Consider the following 21,166-nt stretch of genomic DNA (forward strand, 5'->3'; position numbering starts at 1 on the left):
TACGTGTTAAACATTTTTTTCCCATGAGTCGCCTCATCTGTCTGTTAGACCTTACCTTTCCTTTGTTGGAAGATCAGGCATCTTGTAGCTGCACTGTGCTGACCACCCCTTGGCCCTCACTGAACCAGAAAACACATAATTTGCAAATTTTTTTCCTTGTGGGAAAGGATGTGAAGCTCCATTTTTTGTATTTCTTAGAATATAGTGTAAGTCAATGTGTCTAAACAAGTACTGATGGCTATTCATTTTTAGAAGGTGCATTTGGTGTTACATTACCATTAAGTAACTGTGCAACTGCAATCTGGCCCAATTCTCCACTGCCCTGCACCTGGTTGGTGCTCTCCATCTGCAAAGTGTAAAGTACGTGATTAATGCAACTAACTTAAAATTTTCCAGTCACTGGAGGTGGCATTTTCTTCCCATTTAGAAGGCTACATAGTTGTAAATGACTGTGCCAGGTGCAGGGGAGGAGAACCTGACCCCTTCAAAATTTGTCTTCCTGAATTAGGATTAATTTTTCAAAGAAGCCAGGATGTTTCTGCTTACCTCGGGGTATGTGTGTGTGTGTGTGTGTGTGTGTGTGTGCTGGGGGGAGGGTGCGTGGCAAGCAGAGGTAGTGCAGGAGCAAGTACTGAAATGGTCTTTGACTTGTCCCTTTCTAATACGCAGGACCTTACAAAGGGAGCAAGAGATGGAAGAAACATTCTCAGTGTTACTTGTTTAATGCCAGAGTGCAATTTCTGCTCCATCAGTCACCTGAAATTTCCTCCCAAAACGCGTACAGGTAAAACTTTTTTGTCACATTGTATCATCAGGCAGCAATTCCACTCCTTAGTCCTGTGCTATTACAGTAGCAGGTAATGCCTTCCTGAGTAGGTCCTGATGGCGCTAAGGTATGTGTTTGGAAGCACAGAGCCCAGGATCGACATCCTTTATTAAAAGCCCATCCTGGTTGGGCCCAGACGGGGAGAAGGGTCTGCTGTAGAGATTACTTGCTACTCGAGAAGGTTTATTAATTGACTCTCTTCTCCCGTTTTCTATCAGCCGACAGAGCCTATATCTGATAAATGACTGATTACATTCTTCAAAGGTGTTACCAGCGAGAAATTAGAACAGTACACACGCTTTTCCCCATGTCCTTGGCATTTAATGATCGTTAATTACTGCCGGAGGGTGAAGGGGATGATACTGCTCACTCTTTGCTGTACAGCCCGTCCTTTGCCAAGCGCGGCCCCCGGGACCATCCCGGGCAGGGCCAGGTGCGCCCGAGCCAGCCTGCCCCGAACAGGTGCGCCCGATCCACCCTGTCCCGGCTGGGACACAGGGCAGAGCCGCAGGGCCGCCGCGGGGCGTGGGTCCCTCCCGTCGGGCAGGTGCGGGCGGAGGAGGGAGGGAACGGGCCCGGCGCCCAGGTGGGGCCGGGCCGGGGGCTCCGCCCGCCCCTCCCTCCGGCCCCGCCAGCGCCTCTGGGGCTCCGCGCAGCACCAGCCGCCCCCGCCGGTGGCCGCAGCCCTCCGGCAGGGCGGGCTCAGTCGCAGGGGGTTGCCTGTCCCGCCGTCGCCAGCCCGGCGGGGGGGCGCGGGGGGGAGCGCGGTTGTCTCCAGGGCCGGTCCTCTGCCCCCTCCCTCCCTTCTCTCTGCCACCCTCCCTCCCGCCGCCGCGGCCGAGGGCTGCGCGGCCACCCGCGCCTCCCGCCGCAGGGGCCGCCCCGTATGGTCCCCGCCGCTGCCATGAGCCAGGCCCCGGCTCCCCGCGGCGCTGACCCGCCGGAGAGCGATGCCCGCAGCGGGGCCCCCAGCCGAGGGATGCCGCCGCCGCCGCCCAGCCTGCCCCAGCTCCTCCACAAGTAAGAGCCGCCCCGCGTTCCGCCGCGCCGGGAGGGCGGGCGGGCAGGCGCGGGTCGTTCTCCCTCCCTGGTGGCGGTGCCCCCCTTCCCTCCCCCCGCGGCCAGACTGACAGCCGGGCGGGCGGAGGGTCGGCCCGGCACCGGCCCTGGCCGAGCGGTGCCCCACCGGGCTGAGCCTGGCTTCGCCGTGCGTGTGGCGGCGGGCCCGTCCCCGCTGTTAGGGGCACGGACTCCCCTAAAGACCGGCAGTGGCCTCGCTGCCCTCAGAAGTTTTCTGCCCGAAAAGCCGCTCGTGTCGGTTTGCCGAGGGTTCGCCCCGGCACCGCGTCTTCCGTGCCCGGGAGCTGGGCCGGGGAAGTTTCCGTCGCTTGTCCCGCGGCGGTGTGTGCCGCCTGCCCGGCCGCCGTTCCGCTGCTGCCGTCCCCCCGGCAGGCCTGGAGCGAGGGGCTCCTGGGGTGTCAGAAGCGATCGCATCTCTGCGAAAGTGTCCCGGGGAAAGTAACCTGTGCGGGTTTGGAAGTCTTATTAATGAGTGCAGTGATGCGAGTGGTATTTTGCTGTTTTGTTTTCCACCCAGAAATAGGGGAGAAAGCACTTCTGCTACACAGATGCAGTGGTGCCAGTGATACTTATCTGGCTAAATGAGAAACTTGAGGACGAACCGAATGCTCTGTAGCTAATAGGTGAAGCATGAGTAAGGCCTAAGCTGATGATCTGTGCTGATTCAAGGTGGTTAGGTGCACTGTATCTGAGTTTTCCCCGAGTCGTAACGTATTAGAAGAGGTAAGGGCTTTTAATCTGCTAACAAATACCCGGCCATGGAGCTGTTAGAATTGCCTTCTATTACTTTAAGATTTGAGTTGACGAGCCGGACACTGGGTGCTGCGCAGTGGTGAAGGTTGAGAACCGCTTTCGATATCAAGTCCCAGACCGCCAAGTGGACTGAGCCCGTGTGCGGCCCTCAAGCAAAGCGCGAGTATGACAAAGCACTGAGGAGCTGCCACGGCCTTGACGCTGGGCTTGAGCCGCTTTCCTGCAACAACTCCTTCAGCAAAGGCGCTGGCTTAGGCATCTCCATTATCACCTTCTTAACAAAACCCAACAATGTAATTAACGGAGGAAATGCTTTCAATTCTCTCACATTTGCAAAATACACACACGTACAGATAGACAGAAGTGCAATGTGTTGATGTTACCGCAAATTTAACGTATGAACGTTATTTTCAGTTGGGAAGCACATCAGCTTTTATAAATATGTAAATAACTGGACTTTCAAACATTCTGCAGAATGTGGTCCATAAATTTGATGCTTTATTTTCTTTTAGTCTGTTTGTTTTTAAATCATGGTTTGTAGCTTAATCGTGAAAACATTCAAGGTTCTTGTTACCTACATTTTTATTTCTGATTGGAAATACAGATTTGGAGATTTGCACTGAAATTGAAATACTAATTGTCTCTTCCTAAGTCCACTGGGCTGTTGCTGTGGTACAAGAGATTTATTGTACACCCACAGAGTGATTTACACTTACTCAAAATCAATCTTAAATCTTAAACTACAGTCTCTAAAGTTGACCTTCATTTTCTCACAATTACCAAGACTATGTTGCTGCGTATTGCAAGTCAGATAGGTAGATCTGTGGAGAATACTTCACAATTTAATTTCTCGTGTGGTGTGTGTTACGTATAAGGGCATCACATTCTTGCTAGTCATGCTTCCTAGCGGATTATAAGCGGGAAAACTTGAAATGCTTTCCTTTTGACCCTACCTTTAATGGAAAGATTTGAGAGAGATGCAGTCTTCTGAGTGTTCTTTGTCATGTTAATGTGACGTAGGGTGGCAAACACCGAACATCTCCATCTAAGGTCCTGCAACTCGATCTTAGAGTTTTGTAACCGTTGTGGCGTAATTTGGTGTGTGCCTGTTTACCTGATTAATAAACGCACTGAATTGGAAATGCAGGCAAATTGTACTTTGTTTTTATGGTAATAACTTGGTATTTTATAATCCAAACTGAATGTACAGTTCAATTGAAAGGGAGATGTTAGGGAATGTCCAGAATTGCTCTTCCAAGTTTATTTCTGATACGCTAGTACAGGTATTATGTCTGGTAAAATACAATGGAATCAAAGCAGTGATTCTTCTACAAAATGAAGTAATGGTTTCATTACAGGAAAGAAAACAATGATCTTGTTTTCTGAGCATTTTGTTTTTCTTGACTTTTTTCAACAATTGCTATCTTTTTGCTTTCCAAGATGCAGTAAACAAATGTGCAGTTGCAGAATGCTAATTCAGAGCCAAATAGAGCAGAATATTCTGTGGTGTTTAACAAAACACCTCCCTGTTTGAAATCTTTCCGTATAATATCATATAAAATATGCATTTTTCATTATCCCATTTAAACTTTAAAAGCTCTCTGGATTCCTTCTTTCTTCCCCTTTAGTAGTTTTGTTACAAAGGTTTACAGTTAGGTGAAGAGCAACGTAACTTTAAAAAATGGCTTCCTACATGGGCAGCTGATGAAGATTCATTGTGAGTGCTGAGCTTTGAACAAGGATTAAAATTAAGTGAAACTGGACATCTGAAATGTCTTAGCAGCTACATTGGCTGAACTCATGCAACACAGGTAGCATGCACTGTATTCTTTAAATGCTCCTCTGCTTTAAAATTTATAATGTAATTTTACTATAAAAGTACTACTGAACTTCTAGTTTGAAATTCTCTGTTGGTAGTATCCAACTACAATAAAATATAAATTGAAATATGTTCTCTACATGTTGTACTTTTTCCCCGAGTGACTACGTCAGTTGTGTTGATAGTAAAGGTCCAATGATAAGATTTACAGAGTTAAAGCATTCTATCTATGCAGGTTGTTGTGATGTTTGATGGGTAAATACTTCTTATTTTCCAAAACTAAAATCCTTATTGCAGTCAAAGCCCTCAAGCTGTAGAGCTGAGAATGAGAAATTGCTGGGAAAAGGAAACTTGAATTTACATGCTTCAGAGGATGATTTATAAAAACTTACCCTTCTGTATGAGATAAAGAAGACTGAGAAGAAGAACATTGTAATGGTGTTGGCCAGTGTTCATAACTGGTTTCTGCTGCTGCTGTGTGGAAGGAGTGGAAAAGCAGGGTAGGGTCTATAGTGCCAGCAAGTGAAACACGTATTGGATATCTCTGCAAAGACCAATGTGTGTTTGGAACTGTTTGTTGTCTTGGGGCTTTTCCCCCCTCTCTTGGTAAGTCTGCTCTTATGAGAAAATTGATATGGTTTGAAAGTTTCGTTTATAATGTGCAGTTGCACTGCAAAATGTTAGTTTTAGATGACAGGTCAGTGTATGACAAATTTTAGTACCTGCTGTTAGATTGGCTGGAGTGACTAAGCAGCATGAGAGAGTGGAGACTCCTATTAATAATTCCAGGTGTGTGATTTATTGCAGTTTGACAGAGCAACTAGCTGGAAACAACTGAGAGAGAGGACTGAGTGGTGACTGTGGGTTAACTACAGAGATATTGCATGAAGAGTGCTTTCTATGAGAGTTCTTGCTGAAAACATTTGTCACGAGTAAACTCTGTTATTACAGGAGACCTCATTGTATTGAAATCCAACTCTTTGTATGCTTTTGGTTCTAACGATTTGTCATGGGTCATATCTGTCCAGTGGAAATAGAGCAGTTTTTAACTCCCTGTGTTGATGTAGGAATATATGTTTGGTTTACAAATTGAATAAAAGGCACCTTAAAACAATGGGGGGAAAGGCAAAATTAATATTTTATTCCTGAGGGGTTGTGCCCTGGAGATTTTGAGCTCCTCTGGAAGGAAGATGGAATTTCCAACATCTGCGCCCAAGTTGTCATCAGTTTGTGCCAGTTCTGGGGGCAGAGAGGAGGCAGCAGGCTGGTGCTGAGTGCTTTGAGTCCTTTATTTCTCTACAGCAGCAAGGAGAAAACTTGTTGAGAAAAATTATCTCAAAAAATTTATCTTTTTTTAACTCTAGCCCGCTATGTTAAACATGCGGGGTTTTTATCATTGTCATCATTGTTTGTTTGTTTTGTGTAGTGTGGGATTTTCTTTTTCCTTTTCCTTTCCTTTTTTTTTCCCTCCCTGACTCAAAGTCTCTCAGGAGAGATAAAATATGAAATGTACTCCCATTATATACATTAGTCATGGCAAATAGTTTGGCATATATGGCAAAGGCTAAGCTGATACTTAACAAGGAGAAACACTGGTTTTACTGTTTCTCTTCTTACTGTTACTGATACAGGCTTTCCATATTTATTTGCCTTTTAAAGTACATCTCCAAAATCTCAGTTTCTCCTCTACCTGATAGGGCTCTGAAAACTCACGGAGTTTGTGTTGAGACAAATCTTACAGCCCTGACTGGAGATGAAAACAAAACAGAGGGGGCTGTAGTTGTCTTAGCTGAGCAGCTTTACCAAAACAAGGGACAGGAGCTGTAAAAGCAGCATGGTGTGGGACTGGCCAGGGAATGTGGGAAGCAAACCCACATTGTTAAGCTCCTCCTTGTGTTTGCCATTTATTGTCTCTGTATATTATGAAACAGGCAGTGGGGGAAAATGCAGTTTTTCTGGAATAGTCTGGCTTCTTGCTGTGTAATTATTGAGACTCTTCTTACACCTCACCTGAGATAAGAATCAGGACTTCAATGCTGAATGTGTGTAACAAATGTGTGTGTGTGAATGGAGGGGACAGGGACAAACGGAGGGTGCTTCACTTTTAAGTTTAGTTGTTTTCCAAAATCAGCATCAGTGATTATAATTATCTTCAAGTCATGAAATTAAGATTTCTTTTTTATTTATTTCTTTTAAAATTTATTTTCTTTTTTTGATGGAAAACAATGACCCCTTCTTTATATCAGCTGTGACACAAAGGTTTAAGATTACTTAATCTTAATCATATGGAGGTTCTTTCTTTTAAACAAAAATGATTGAAAGTGTGGAGTTTGGGACTTGGGTTTGTTCTGTTTGGTTGATTTTTTTTCTTTAATCTCTGATTTAGAACCCAACAGCTTACTGGCAGAAAGGCAAAATAAAAAGACTGAAGAGAGAGCACAGAGGTACTAAAGCAGAAAGGAGTCAGAACAAAAGAATTTAGAAGGAATGTGTTGCATGCAAACATTTCCAAGTAATCTGACTTTTATTATCAGTTATCAATCAATTCTTAGTTGCCCAGAAATGTCAAATTTTAGTGGAGAGAGACATAACAGCAGTGATGCCACCTTTAGTGAAAACTTTAATAATGCACAATTTTTAAGAAGAAATATACTAAGTGACTATTGGAATACAACACATGACAATGGAGTCCTCTTTAGTAAAACTCAGTTGCCTGGATGTTACTTTTAACTGGAAATTTAATATATCAGCGGGAAGGTTGGAAAATATGTTCCTTTAGTTTTCCTCTTAATTCACCACTTGTCCTTTCAGAGCTGTGTGCACCTAACAGTAAGAGTTGTATGTGACCTGCTGAGCTACTGCTATTGCTGTGGTGCTAAAATCTTCCTGATCTCATTTGGAGGAAAGTAAAATGGAGATGGGAAAAACCTCAGTAACCAGTTCTGATCTTTTCTGCTGGCTATCAAAATGGGAAGAACTAGATCTTCAAAGATACTATTTTACTTCATAGAGATTGTAGAAATTTATTTAGGAAGGAAAAATGGGTTATTTACATGAAATAATAATGTCAAACACTTTAAAATGCTCCTTCAAATAGAATCTGCTTTCTCAGAAGAGTAAGTTGTCTTGCTTTTTCTTTTATTTAGATGAATTAATTTCATATGATTTGCAGCTAGACACTTTATCAAACTGACTTTATTCCTCCCTTTTTTCCTCCTCTTCGTCCTTTGTAACATTTTATAGTTGATTTAAGGATGTAATCGCTCTGTTAGCCTCTGCCCCTCTCTATGTCCAGCTGCTTTCCCTTTGTCACGCTAATGACCCATCACAGTGGAGCTGTCACTTGACACAGAGGGGGAAACCAGAAAACGTCTCCCTTTGGGCTTTAGAAACGTTTAATATCTGTTCTGTTCTGACAGCTCAAGCCTAGCCCGTTTTACAAATGCCTTTTGCCTATTTAGAAGAAATGTGGAAATAAAGCATCGGGTATTCTGTTGCAGGAAGGGGGCAAAGGCTTGTTTTCTTAAAGGATCAGTAGGTACGAGTGCACAAGAGTTACTTTGCATCAGGATAACTGCATTTCTGGGTGTGTGTCTGCAAACTTGTGAAATGTGAGTTTAACTGATTTTGAATATGCAGCTTGTGGTACAATTATCTTGTGCATCTAAGGAACTACAAGGAGGATGCATTTGTTGTTAGTTTTCTCCATGTCTGTGTTGGGAGATGACCTGAACAGGCAACTCCCTGTTCAGTTGCCTGTTCAGGACCAGGGTGGAGTTGCATGAATGATGTTGCATGAATGATGCAGTTCAGATTTGTTCTTTACTATCTCGGTTGTTTAAAGATGTGCAGCTGTCCCACCAGCCTCTGCAGAGTGCTCCAAAGATGCCATGAGCGTTGCTGACTCTGGGGGTGACAGCAATCTGTAGCTATGCTGGTTGTGAGGAGCAGTCTATCTCCTGCATGATTTTAAAGCCTGTGTTATGTGAAATCTTAATGACAATCACTCCTTGGGGAGAGATTCCACTTCTGGATTACTTCTTCTGAAGAAAAGACAGGGACAGGATAAGGAAGTCTTTAACTTGTGTTCCCTTGAGTAATATCTTCTGCTGGCCAGAATGAACAGAGAAAATGTCATTTTGGGCAGCTGATGAGCAAGCTCCCTGACAGCTTTCTGATCACCTGGTCCCTTCTCTGACTTACCAGCTTTTGACGTAACAAAAGCATCTGGTGTTATCTAGTCTTAACTTTTCTCAGCTTACCATGAAACTTGTGATTTTCTGTAGATTAGGATGCAGAGTTTTAGAATTCAAGCAATGTCAAATGTCTTGAATTTGGTAGTGTCAAAAGCTACAGTTTTATTTGTCATGCCTTTGCTTTTTTCCTGGACGCGCAGACACATGTGAGTTGATGGGGTCTATGAGTTAAGGACACTTGGGAAATGTGCAGGAGTTGCAGTGCATTTTTACTTATATTTTAATATTTGTGTTAGGAAACAGGCTTTAAGTACCTCTTCAACAAGTGGCTTGATGGCTGGCATTGGCTTTACTGAGATAACAAATACTGTCTGTTTCTGCAGGAACAAATCTTATTTCTGTCTCTGCTGATTAACATGTTTTCCCTCTAAGGGAAGATGCACCAAGTAGTTTTATTAGGCTGATGACACATGCAGTTTTACACTGACCAGCTTTTACTGTTCTATTTTTGGCCTCATTTTTCAGAAAAATATTTTAATGTCTTTCTCACCCTTCTTTCTCACAATAGAGTGAGAGCAGATTAACTTCTGGTACAGAGTAGGTTGCTCCAGTCCCTGCAGGGCTGGGCACAGCTATGGGTATTTGCCTGGTTTGCAGTTTGGATGCTGTTCTCGTGATTGTCAGAGGTTTCCTCTGCTCCTCCACATAAAATTCTGTCTGAGAGTATGCACAATTCAGTCTAAGGATAACATTTGGAGAAAAGATGACTGTCATCTCCTGAAACCATAGAGAGAAATATTAGTGAACTAGGATGAGATTTTTTTTCAGTCCTAGGCTCCTCTTATCTTTCAAAGTCTTCCATTAACACGTCTTAACATTCACACCCTTGCTATCCATGTGCTCTGCACCATCCATTTGTGTTCCTCTCATGGCACATCCTTTTAAGGTCACCTACAATTTTCCACCGTCCTGCCAACTCACAACCAAACACTGGCCTCTTTTCTTTACTTACTGCTTCATTCAAGGTCACTGTTGCGTTGTGTAGCAACACCTTCTCATGGTGCAGACAGGGCTGACCCTTTTGTTGGCATCTTCTGTTGACTCTCAGATGAACCAGGAGGTCTGCCTCAGGTTACTGTGCCATGCATTACACTCAGCAAAATGTCATTGTTGTATCTAGAGGTGGACATGTTTGTGAGAACTACAGAATAGTAACTAATGGTTATATAGGTACCTCTTTGGTTGGCATGGGCAAACAGGTTCATAGGTAACATGTTGTAATAAAATAATCAAAGTTCTGTGGTACTTGAATTCAAGTCAACTCACTTTCTGCACTTGAATGTACCTCCTCTTTCCCAGCTGCCGGCGGATAAAAAATTGCTAATTAAATACTCCAGATTTGACAATGAAATTTAAATTAATCCCATGTCATGTATCTTTGTTAGATCAGACTTCTACAAGGCTTGGGATCAATTCTGTTCAACCTAGTAATCTGCATTGCAGATTACTAAAAGATTGAATTCCCTTCAAAAAAAAGGACATAAGTTGAAATTTGGAAGGGCTAGAAGTGACTTTGTGATTTTGTGTAGATGGTTAAAATATACATGTGCAGAGTAAAGCAATATGTCTTTATATCATAAATATATAACATATATATATTAGTATATACAAAATAGTATAACAATGTTATAAATTGCATAAATAATGTTAGGTGGCCAAATGTTTGCTTGTCAGTGGTAAATAGGACTTGAATTCCTCTTTGGATATAGTGTATATGCCATGATCTTCTAAAGCCTTATTCATACACATGAGGATTATTTATGTGTGTAAGGCTTTAAAAGATCAGATCCTATCATCTAAATCTGCAAGGCTTCATGACTCTTTAGTGTTTGTTTCTTGGGGTAATTGCTGACAGAAGAGACCTAATGTAGTAGAAGCCAAAGTAAATATCAGAAAGTTTGAAGCATTAAAACTTCCATTTTTAAAGAGTATGGATCTGTGCAGGGAGGAGTAGGGGTACATGCTCCTTTGTGGTGCTTACTAACATATTAGAAGTCTGACATGTTTTCAAACCAGTACTCTGGAGTGTTGAAGCCTCACCAGCTGCAGGGATTTGCAGAGTTGGAGGTGGAGAGGGGTCTACAAAGAGCCCATCAGCTCCTCTGCACAGAGCTGCCCTTACAGGGGGCCATCACTGCTGTCTTCTCATTTGTGCTGAGCATTTGGGAGAAATAAGGCATGGTCTTATGTCTCTCATCTAAGCTGGCTACTTGCTTTGCTTTCTGTGTAGGTTCTCAGGATTTTTTGTTTGTTATTTTTGCTGCCCTTTTAAAATGGAATAACATGCAAATAGCAGATACAATTTCAGAGAAGCTTTTATAAATATTATACCCCCATCCATATGGCAAGAACATAAAATACCAGCAAATAATATTATTTTCTGGATCGCTGGCAAAATTTATGGAGGGAATCTGGTCTTAAACTGCAAGACAGCAGTTTGCAGTCTTTTCTGTACAACATACTGTCTCTTACTGTGTATTTTGGCAGCACTTGTAATCTCCTCCTGCTCTGTAAAAATATAAGACCCTTTTATACAAAGATGCAAACATTCAGAAGGGAGCCTCTGCATGCTTGTCTTATTGGTCTGCTTAGTATGATAGATTTTTCTCATACCCTTCTCCGAAACATTAAAACCTACTGTTTTGCTTTTGACAAACTGTGTTATGTAGAAGTTGGTAGCAGTGTTCAAAGCCAAGGACTTGATTGGCAAGTTTTAGCTGTGAGTAAATTTTCACAGCTGATCCATAAATCCCCAGCAGACCATTAGGAGCTTCAGAGCGGCTCTAACAAACTCCCTTACAATAATTGTAGTTTTAAGTTTGTTATATTTAGTTTTCTCACCTCTTAGCTGGATGCCAGGGGGACCTCACAAGAAGTAAACCAGCTCTGTATTTACTTTTTTTCTCTAAGCTAGCAGTTTGCACAAATAGCACAGTGTGGGAGGAGGGCTTGCTGGTTGGCTCTTGGTGGACAAAACAGAGACTGACCAAGAGTGTGACTTGTGAGAGATGGACCCCAGATCTGGGGTTAGACATTTTAGTAATTCGAGGAGACTTAAATACATAATTTTTAGCCCTCCACCTGCAGCCCCTGTTCTTAAGAAGCAACAAAACCCTCACGGGAGCAGGAAAAAATGCATCTTCAAGCTTCAACATGACAGAGTTGTATATAACTGTGTGAGACAGAGAGGCAGCTCTTAAATTAAGTTCCCTGAGGTAATTGTACTTATTTATCTGTAGTGAAGCTGGCAGAGTGACCAGCTTTTAGGAGTCAGCACTGCTCTAAGAACAGAACTGCATGGGTGGCAGTGGCGGGGGCAGCAGGCGTTGATGGTGGGAATGTTGCTGGATCACCTGGAAGCCTGGCTTGGAGAACACATCCCCCTCACGTGCAGGAAAGCCAGTGCTGTAGGGACTGCATTGCATCTTCAGTAAGTCCTGGAGCATGCTTCTTATATAGTACTGCCTGACAGCCTAATAAAGCCAGAGAGGTTCCTGTCATTCCCCTACGTTTAGATCCTGCTGGGCGGACTCCGAAGCAAACTCAGACTTGAATGCTTGTTTGAGCAAGCAATGAATATTTTGTATGTTTCCCTCTGAAATCTGAACTGCTTTGCCAAAAATGTACTTGCCCCTTGATGGAGTCTGGTGTATTACCTTGCTGAAGAGGGCTGTGTAGAAGGAAGGTGTGTCTGCATGGTAAAGTATTTCAAAGGGTATTTTTCCTTCTTCAGGAGATAGAAAAATAAATTGAATATTTCTGTCTTCTGCCTCAGAAAACCAACCTCTCATACCTAGAATCCTTGAAGGATTTGTTTATACAGGAGGGTGAAAGCGAAGCATTATCTGAATGATTTAGGAAAGGAAATAATGAAGAATTGGTCTTTGAATTTTCAGTATTTTTTTTAAATTTAGAGCAAGAAAAGCAGAAATCTCATTTATATTAAAAACTCTTTCAGACAAATGCCTTTATGTTACAATTTTAATTTAGGAGGATCAGAAGCTTTGTTGATTAAGGTCTTGTTAGGATAACGATAGAGTAAGTAACTATAAATAGTGATGCAGTGAGTGATGATCTCTTCCCACAAACTTTGTGTTGAACTTAAGCAGGAGAAAGGAAAAATATCAGCCAACAAGTTTCTTGCAAGGGAGCATCTCTAAAATAGAGGGGTCTGCAGTAAAACAAAAAGACTTGGTCATCTCTTCAGTCTTTAGTTTCAAGTGCTTTAACTTCATTTGATGCAAGAAGTCAAGTGGAAGTTGTCATTCCAATGGTGGGGATAGAGTGCTCTTGATGCCTGGGCCTGTTTTGGTATCTGACACTTAAACTAGAAATGCTAGGAGTGATAAGAGTAAATGAGCTCATTTCATGTGTACAAATGAAATGCAGAGCATGCTTCTGCTGGGAGAAAAGACAGTGACCTTCATCTGAACAGCATAATGGAAAAAAATGTTCGGAATTGTATGGAATTTCTAACATAAATTTGGATTTGGTTTGGTGGGATTGTGGGGAAAAGCCACATTGTGGTAATTAAAAATTCAAAACTCTGTTAAGATTAAAACCAAAAGGTATTGGTTATATGAATGTAAACAAACTACACATCTTCCTAGGCTCAGCTGCCTAAGTGTTGTGTTCTGCTTTATTTCCTCAAGAGCTAAATGGATGGGAAGCAGATCACTAAAAGGGATGGCATGGTTCTTCTGTGCTTTTGGGCACACCGTTCATTAAGACAGTGCACTAAAGATCATAATGGCAGGGCATCCTCACCTAGGAAGTGCTGACCAGCAGGTTGTTAATGCAAATTTCAACTGACTTGCATTTCACTTCCCTGGCAAATAGAGTTTGCAAATGCTGGCTCACAGAAGGCCCTGGAATGAATCAATGACCAGTGTTAAAGTATGTGAAATTTTACAGGTGGAGCCTCAGATGAATCTGTAAATAAATGCCGAATGTAAGAGGGAGAATCTTTCTGATTGTTGCTCTAAAATACAAGCAAGGGAATGTAACTGTGGAAGAGGATGGGAGACTTAGCAGGCTTGTTTTCACTGCAGGATTAACTCAGACTCCCACCTAGGTTTTAAGCATTGTCATCTATCAAGAAAATTATTCTTAGGTAAAAATGTGCTTTTGTGACACTTGAGGATTTGGGGGAGAATCTGACCTTCACTTGCATAGCTGACACTTTGGAAAGAGTATGCCAGAAAAATAATCTACAAGCTGATTAGTCTTCATTTTCACCATTCCCTGAAGGACAGAAAAGTTGTCAGTGTGATGCTATTGACCAAGAAGAATTTCAGTTCTGCCCTGGTGTCAAAATTTGCCAGCTTGAAACTGTGTTGGATGGGCAGGGCTCCCTCAAAATGGGGAGCTTTTGCTTGGATTAGGTTAATCAGAGAAGTGTCAGCAAAGTGAAATGTATGAGGTATGAGGGAGCCAAACCCAGAGCAGAATCTTCCTTTATGTGGGAAAAGTCTGTGTACTTCTCCCAGCTTCCTTGGGAGAGCCTAGGCATAATGCCAACATTAAGTCAAACAACATTTCTTGCCTCCTGCACCCACCCACCTTTCTGGTTGGTGCTGACATTTTTTTCCCACCTCTTAATTAAAATGAGAATGAAGTTAAGGTGCAAACTCAAATAATTTGTTTTTCCCTCCTCATGATAGAAAATTACAGCTTTAGTAATTGCAGTGGGTGACTAATGGGAAAACAAAGTGTCTACTCCTGTGTGGATGTTATTTACCTGTGAAGTGGCCACAGCAGTAGGGAGGTTCTCTAATCTCTGTGTTTGTCTTTGAAAGTGAAGTGATTTGAAGAAGCAAACCAGAACTTTTTCCTGGTTGAAAGGGTGCCTAGGCTTATGTACAGCCACAACAGGATATTAATAGAACATACTGCATTTCCTTCACATAAAAATACGAAGGGCACTTTGCTGAGAAAAAATCCTGCTGTCCCTTTCTGTCTTTGGGACCAGCTCATCACCCAGCTAAAATTAAAACATGAAGTCAGGCAGTTCTTGCTCTCTATTTTTAAACTGCTTCAGCATATGAATGTGAGTGTGAAATCTTTCTTTAGGCCTCTCTTAACTTAATTACCTACTTATTCAAAATATTCTCTTCTCAAATTGCTGAGCTATAATTATGTTAATCTTTTCTGTAGACACACTTTTGCTACTTGATGTTTGTTTAATTAGTTTTATGCTTAATTTGTAGCTTTGTTATTATTTACAGTGATGGAAACCTCATGGTAAGTGTTTAAAATCTATTTTGATATGTTAAAAAATTAGCAAGTAGGTAAGGTTTTTGTGTATCTGCTCCATGTGTTCTTCTGGAAAATATAATGAGAAAGTGCACTTCAAAAAAAGGTATTAATATTAAATTAAAGGGAATGTCTTTTTATTCTTTCATTTCTTCACATCTTTTGCTTTGTGCGAGGTTATTCTTATTTTATTTTGGTTTTATGTCTTTTCATTTGTTTGTGTGAAAGGGATGATGTGATCCCAGAACAGGAGGTGCGGTGGAACTGCTTATATACCATAGATTTGTAGCACTTTTCTGCTGATTTAGATATACTGAATTCTTCTTCCTGCATATCAGTGAGTTTGAAAAAAATCCATGCAACTTCCTTTCAAAGTGAGCTGCCTTTGCTTGCCTAGAGCTCTGCTGTTTTCCAGTGGCTCAGTCTCAGCCTGCAGAGGGTGTGCTTCCTCCTGCAAACCCTCCGCTCCCAGCTCAGCCAAAACATCCTGTCCATGAACACGGTGTTCAGAACCCAGTGTTGCACCCAGAGGTACCAAGGGAAAGGCTGTCTTTGTTCCCTGTGGCATTTGTCCCTTGACTTCTTTGACTTTCAGCTGTTTGAAGCACAGGCTGTGTGACTTATTCCCAACTGACCCCTGTCACTGGAAAGGACACTCCTGAGAGAACACAGCGCTTCTTTGCATACTCATGTAACTGCTCTTGATCTTAACCAAAGTGCAAAATGGAAAAAACCTTCTCAGGGTTTTCCTGGTTCATTTGCTTTTGTCAGTGGGGAGTAGCTGTGGTGTCAGAGATTTTGGGAAGAGTTTTCCCTGCAGTTTCCTATGTCTGGCTAAGCAGTGATCAGACTCCACTGCATGGGGGTCCTTTGTGTTCTGTCATGAAGTTGGGTGAGGTGATCGGTTTTAAAAGGCATCACCTTCAACATCCTCATCCCCCTGCAGCTTGCATATGGGAGTGTATTGCACTCCTACCCCTGACAGCTAAATGAGTAAATGGCCTGCTACAAACTGTCTGCAGGGTGGCTGGTACCTGGGCATGGCAGTAAGTGTGATTACATCTGCCCAGGCAAATCCCATTTTGGGATTCAGCCTGTTCTGACTGCTGGACACCTTCACACATCTTACCAGAAATACCAGAGATTTCATAGATTTGGGTATTGGATGACAGGGCACTTCTATCACTGGTGAGAAACATGTTGCTATTCACAGTGGTTTGTGTCAGTGTAGTTAGATAGCCAGACAGTGATGTTAAGTAACACAAACCTGGAGTCACAGTCTTTTGGACACATCTTCCTGTGCCAATCTTGGTGCTTGGAACAGTTTGCCCACTAATTTGTTCCAAGCTTTCACCCCCTCCCTGCCCTCTCCAGAAAACCCTTGGCAAACCATCTCTTCAGTAAATCCTCCTGCCTTGGCTGGCTGCTGTCTCTCTGTTCATGTTCTCCTGTACTGCTGCCCATTTTTTACTTCAGATTGATAATTTGTCAGCACAAAGATTTATGTGGGCCTATTACATCCTGTAAAGAAATACACAGACTGCTTATTCTTTGAGAGATGTAAAATTTAGTTTTCAGAGTTCAATGCAGATGTGGTGTTCACCTAGACAATTTAACAAAAATAATGCTAATTACATTAATAGATTGTCTTTTCTCCAACTGAGACTGCAGTCCAATGTAAAAATGCCAAACTGACAGTACCTGCAGAACTTCTGCTTCTGTCATCTTTGTCTGCATCTTCTGCTGTTGCTTAGCTTAATAAACTGATTAGTTTTGTATGTTTATTTTTGTAAATGAATTAGTGAAACACATGCTTGACAAAAGCATCTTGGCAAAATCAGTGCATTTTAATGGTGTTCACATACTTCTGTGCTTGAAATGAAGCCTGAAAAATTTGTCCTCTGGAATGTTACATTATGTTTTGGCCACTGGAAATGAAGCACCTGACAGCATTAAGCTATCAGGATTTCCAGTCATGGGCAAGCAGCCATTATGTATATGTTGATCCACAGTAGGAGATCTGGACAGCTTTTGATTTACTAGTGCTCATCTGTTCAATATGAGCTGGTGATCAGGACAGCAATTACCTTCAACATTGATTGAAGAGTACTGAAAAGGAAAGGAGAATTCTATGAATGCAGGTCTAGAAGAATTGCTGATTGTTCTTCTAGATTATCTTAAAAGTACACTTCTCAAGGTGGCAAAAACCTATTTTTGTAATAGTTTAAAAATAGCCTGTTTAAAAATATCTTACTAGCTTTATCTTATTTTAAAGCAGATACTTTTGAATTCTCTAATGTCCTTTTCAATAGATGGGGTTAAGTAACTGGAGAATTAGAAACTCTATCTGTTTTTTAGCAGCTTGAGCATTTATCCATTTGTTCGAATGCTGCAGAGCTCAGATAAACAGATTTATTAGCTGAGTTATACATTTGGTTTTAAAAAGACTATAAAAATTCTAACATTGTCTTCATATTTGGGCTTTAAATAGTTGTAATAGTAGACTTAATTTGAAGAATTTGAAACATCCTCCTTTTTATTCCAAAAACGGCACGTGAATTTTATTTGTTTAAGTGGGTAATAAAACTAAGGGGCCAAGTCATAAAGCACTTTTGACTGAAATTAATAAAAATAATGACAAAATTCTTGTCATGTGATGTGATGTGATAATGAAAACAGACTTTTTTGTGTAGCATCTCATGCAGGTAAAGCATCTATCTCAGTGTTAGTAATAGAGGTGTGTGTAATACATTAATATTTTTATGTGTGCATGTGTTTTGTAGGGTGTGTATGTTTGTGCACTTATGCACAGTTTTATTTTTGTAAGGAGCTCTTGTTTTAGAGATTATGCACAATTTTAGCTATTAATATTACTAACCTTTCCCAGTGTATAAATACTCCTGGTCTCCCACACAGCTGCTGTGCCATCAAAAAAGGCCTATGCTCTTTTCACCAGTCAATTGCATAAAATCAGTGTTGGAACAAGGATGTATATGATAAACTACTTTGCCCAAAAGATCTCTTGGTTTCTTACCAAATTTCTGGGGGTGCCTGGGTCAAACCATGGATATGGTAGAAACTGACTATATTTCTAGGGCACAATTTTAGAAACAAATGGTTTGCTTTTCTCCAGTTGAGATTTCAGATTATTGCATGACCTGTCACATCACCTAACTTTTACAGTAACTTCTAGAAAGTACTCCTTCTATAGGTTTTACCACATTTGTAATCAATTTGTGACAAGGCTAGCCTGACCTGATTGTTTGAAGAGCTGGAGATCATAAGAGTTGAGATTGTTGTATCAATGTGGCTTTGTGTGGAGAGTGTGTGTGTGTGTTTATATATATATACACACAGACATAAGATATATTTTCTTCAACTGTGGATAATCACTCTGTTGCATATCTCCTTAGGGATACTGAAGTCTTGGAAGTAAAATGGGGATGACGGCCTGGGAAAGCCAATCCAGAGGTTTCATTTACTGAGCTCTCTGCAGGTTGCCCTGTTAAGGGCTTGGCTTTGTCTTACTGGAAAAGATATCTTAAGGAGCACGGTGGGATTTGTCAGCCCAGGGCTATTTGTAAAGGGGATTCACTGTGAAACTAAACTGCTGCATGCTGTTGACCCCTGTTGGCTTTCAGCTGTGGAACAAGTTTCACAGAAATGGATCTAAGGGCTGCTGTGCAGACTTGGCTTCTCATGTCAGAAGCTGTGCTAGTCCCTTGCTGGCAAGGCTGGCTTCTCTTGTAGTGGGAGCAAGCCCTGCAGCATGTGCATCCTGGGCCAGGAATAAGCTAGGATGCTGGACATTTATCCTGGGAAAAGTGGGTGACACTAAAGGCGACTGTGACTATACAAAACACATTGTCTGCTGAGTTGCTCTGTGGTGCATTCTCAGGGCAGCATTTCTCTTCAGCAGCTGACTGTGAGCAGTTTTTTCTGCCCATCAGCACAGGAGTAGTGGATAGACCAGGAATACCTGGGACTGCAGTGCTCTGCCCACTGTCAGTCTGTCCCACCCACTCCCTGAGCTGTGACCCAGCTTTCTGTGTTGTCTTATGCCATCACTCTTTAGAGTCTCTCTGCTCACCTAATAGAGCGTGCTAAGCAGGCACTGCGGAATGTTCCAATCTCCGTGCTGGCTCTGGAAAGCTCTATCCCAGTATGGTTCCTCTGAGCTAACTAATCCACTGCAAGAATGGATTTAGCAAGAAAACTTACTGGTGGAGATATGCATTGGTACATAATTGGTTAAGGATATAAGCTGAAAATTGAGTTTGTACTTAGGTATGGTTTTTATTAAGAACAATATCCTACTTAGGATTTCAGTAACATATTTTACAAATCACTCTTCAGATGCTCTTTCTGGAACTCAAACAGTCGTGTTATAAAAGAAGAATGGATTCAGGAGGCTTCACAGTATTAGTGATTATATTGTAATGCTTTCCAGATGGTAGAACATGATGTAATCCATACTGCCCAGTTTGTTTCACTGCACTGGATACTGTTATAGTCAGTAAGTAACCAAGAGACTCTAAGAAGCTCATCAGGCTGTTATGAACAATAGCTGGTTAATCCATATGTTCTTTATTATGTTATGAAAACTGCAGATTAACAAATCACTTGGTGAATGCAGGAAGATTGATTGCTGCTCAAAGCTCTTCGAGAACTGGATATGCAACTTGGATTATCTTAGCTCAAGCTACACATTGGTGAATGAATTCCATTTTCCTCAGGGCTATGAAGTAGTTTGCATCTGTTCAATTGCAAATTCCCCTAGCTGCACTGGGTAGTTTTGATTCCTCTTTGGAGAAATGGCAGGAATGTTGATTTGTTGCTGTTTACATTGATCTGAAATAAAATCACAGCATTAGCATCACTGGTTGTGTGGGCCTGGTAGCTAAGGTCAAATTAATTGCAGCTTGCAGTTGCTCATAATTCTGCCAGTGTTCGTGCAGTAATGTTGTTTACTAACTGGTGCTTTTATTAGACTGACAGACCATCATTTGAATGGCAAACCCATCAAATTTAAGTAGGCACTTAACTCAGGATTTTCTCAGCATTAATTGAAGGCGCCAGGGGTACTGTGCTGGGACAGGTGCAGTGTTGCTGTGAAGAGGGAGGATTTGAAGAGTACATGGGGAAGGAAAACTCCCTGTGCATCCTGACATTCAGCTGTGTAGGGTTTCTCATTTGAACCCACATACAAGAAGTGTTCAAGTGAGATTAGGGCTGGGGTAGGAGGTTTCAGTCTGTTGGCAGTTATCCTGTAGAGTGGGTTTTGTAGGCGCTTCTTTGGACTATCCTACCCTTTGCTTAAATCCAGAAAAATGGGATGGAGAGAAGAATAGCAAAAGAGACATAAATACATGGTTTTAACTAGCTTCTGGAAACAAGAAAATTTCTTGAGGTGGGTTTAGTATCTTGTGGTTATCTGAATATCCATCTGCCCGTAGGTTGCCATTGGCAGGCTCAGATCCCTGGGTTAGTGCTATGCCAGATCAGATCAACTTTCTACCCTGTCTATAGGATTTCAGGCAAGAACGGTTGGAGCAGGAGTTGGGAAACACTGGAAAGAAGAGCGGTTTCCAGCACAGTTGTTTTTTTAATGGTTGTGTGGTGCTGTTTTACCCAGTGACTCCCTCATCTGGTTTTTATCATGCATGGCATTGATTAGCTGGTATCTGTTTTTATTTTTCCTTTATCAAGTCTCTGGGGAATTCCACAGTTCAGTGTCAGATCAACGCCTTGTAGGGAAGGGTGGAAAGAGGAGAGGTTTGCATGGTGCACATGTCTCATTTTACAGTTTCCTGATGATCTTAGTTTGGCTGCTCATAAGAAGTATTTGTTGTTTGTAGTCACTCAGCCAGGCTTGTTTATTGACTTAGGCTGTCTTTGCTCACTGCAGTGTTGCTGGTGATTGAAGTGCTTTGCCATTCTGATTGCTTCAGCCTGTCCTCTGAAACAAAATTAATGACAGTGGCTTTTGGAAATTGAAGGGTAGCAGAGACCTCATTACAGTTTTCATTAAATATTCCTGCAAGCCCAGGGGAAGAGCTGTGGTGCTCGGTTTCATGTAACCTTTTTGCTTCTTTTTGCAAAGAGTTTGTGGTGAATGGACTCACCTGTGATTTAAGGGCTGAGAGCGTGGACAGAGCTGGGAAAAGGTCTTGAAAG

At 42.0% G+C, this 21,166-nt stretch overlaps 1 protein-coding gene across 1 annotated transcript in view; it reads left to right on the forward strand.

The window, feature by feature from the left end:
• The first annotated feature begins 1,712 nt into the window (after positions 1–1,712).
• Positions 1,713–21,166, forward strand: part of RBM20 (RNA binding motif protein 20) — a 95,598-nt gene continuing 76,144 nt past the window's right edge. The window contains exon 1 of the mRNA XM_058810725.1: positions 1,713–1,846. Within this exon, the coding sequence (XP_058666708.1) occupies positions 1,713–1,846 (134 nt within the window). The remainder of the gene's footprint in view (positions 1,847–21,166) is intronic.

Source organism: Ammospiza caudacuta, chromosome 9 (assembly GCF_027887145.1).
Source record: "Ammospiza caudacuta isolate bAmmCau1 chromosome 9, bAmmCau1.pri, whole genome shotgun sequence".
Classification (NCBI taxonomy): Eukaryota; Metazoa; Chordata; class Aves; order Passeriformes; family Passerellidae; genus Ammospiza; species Ammospiza caudacuta.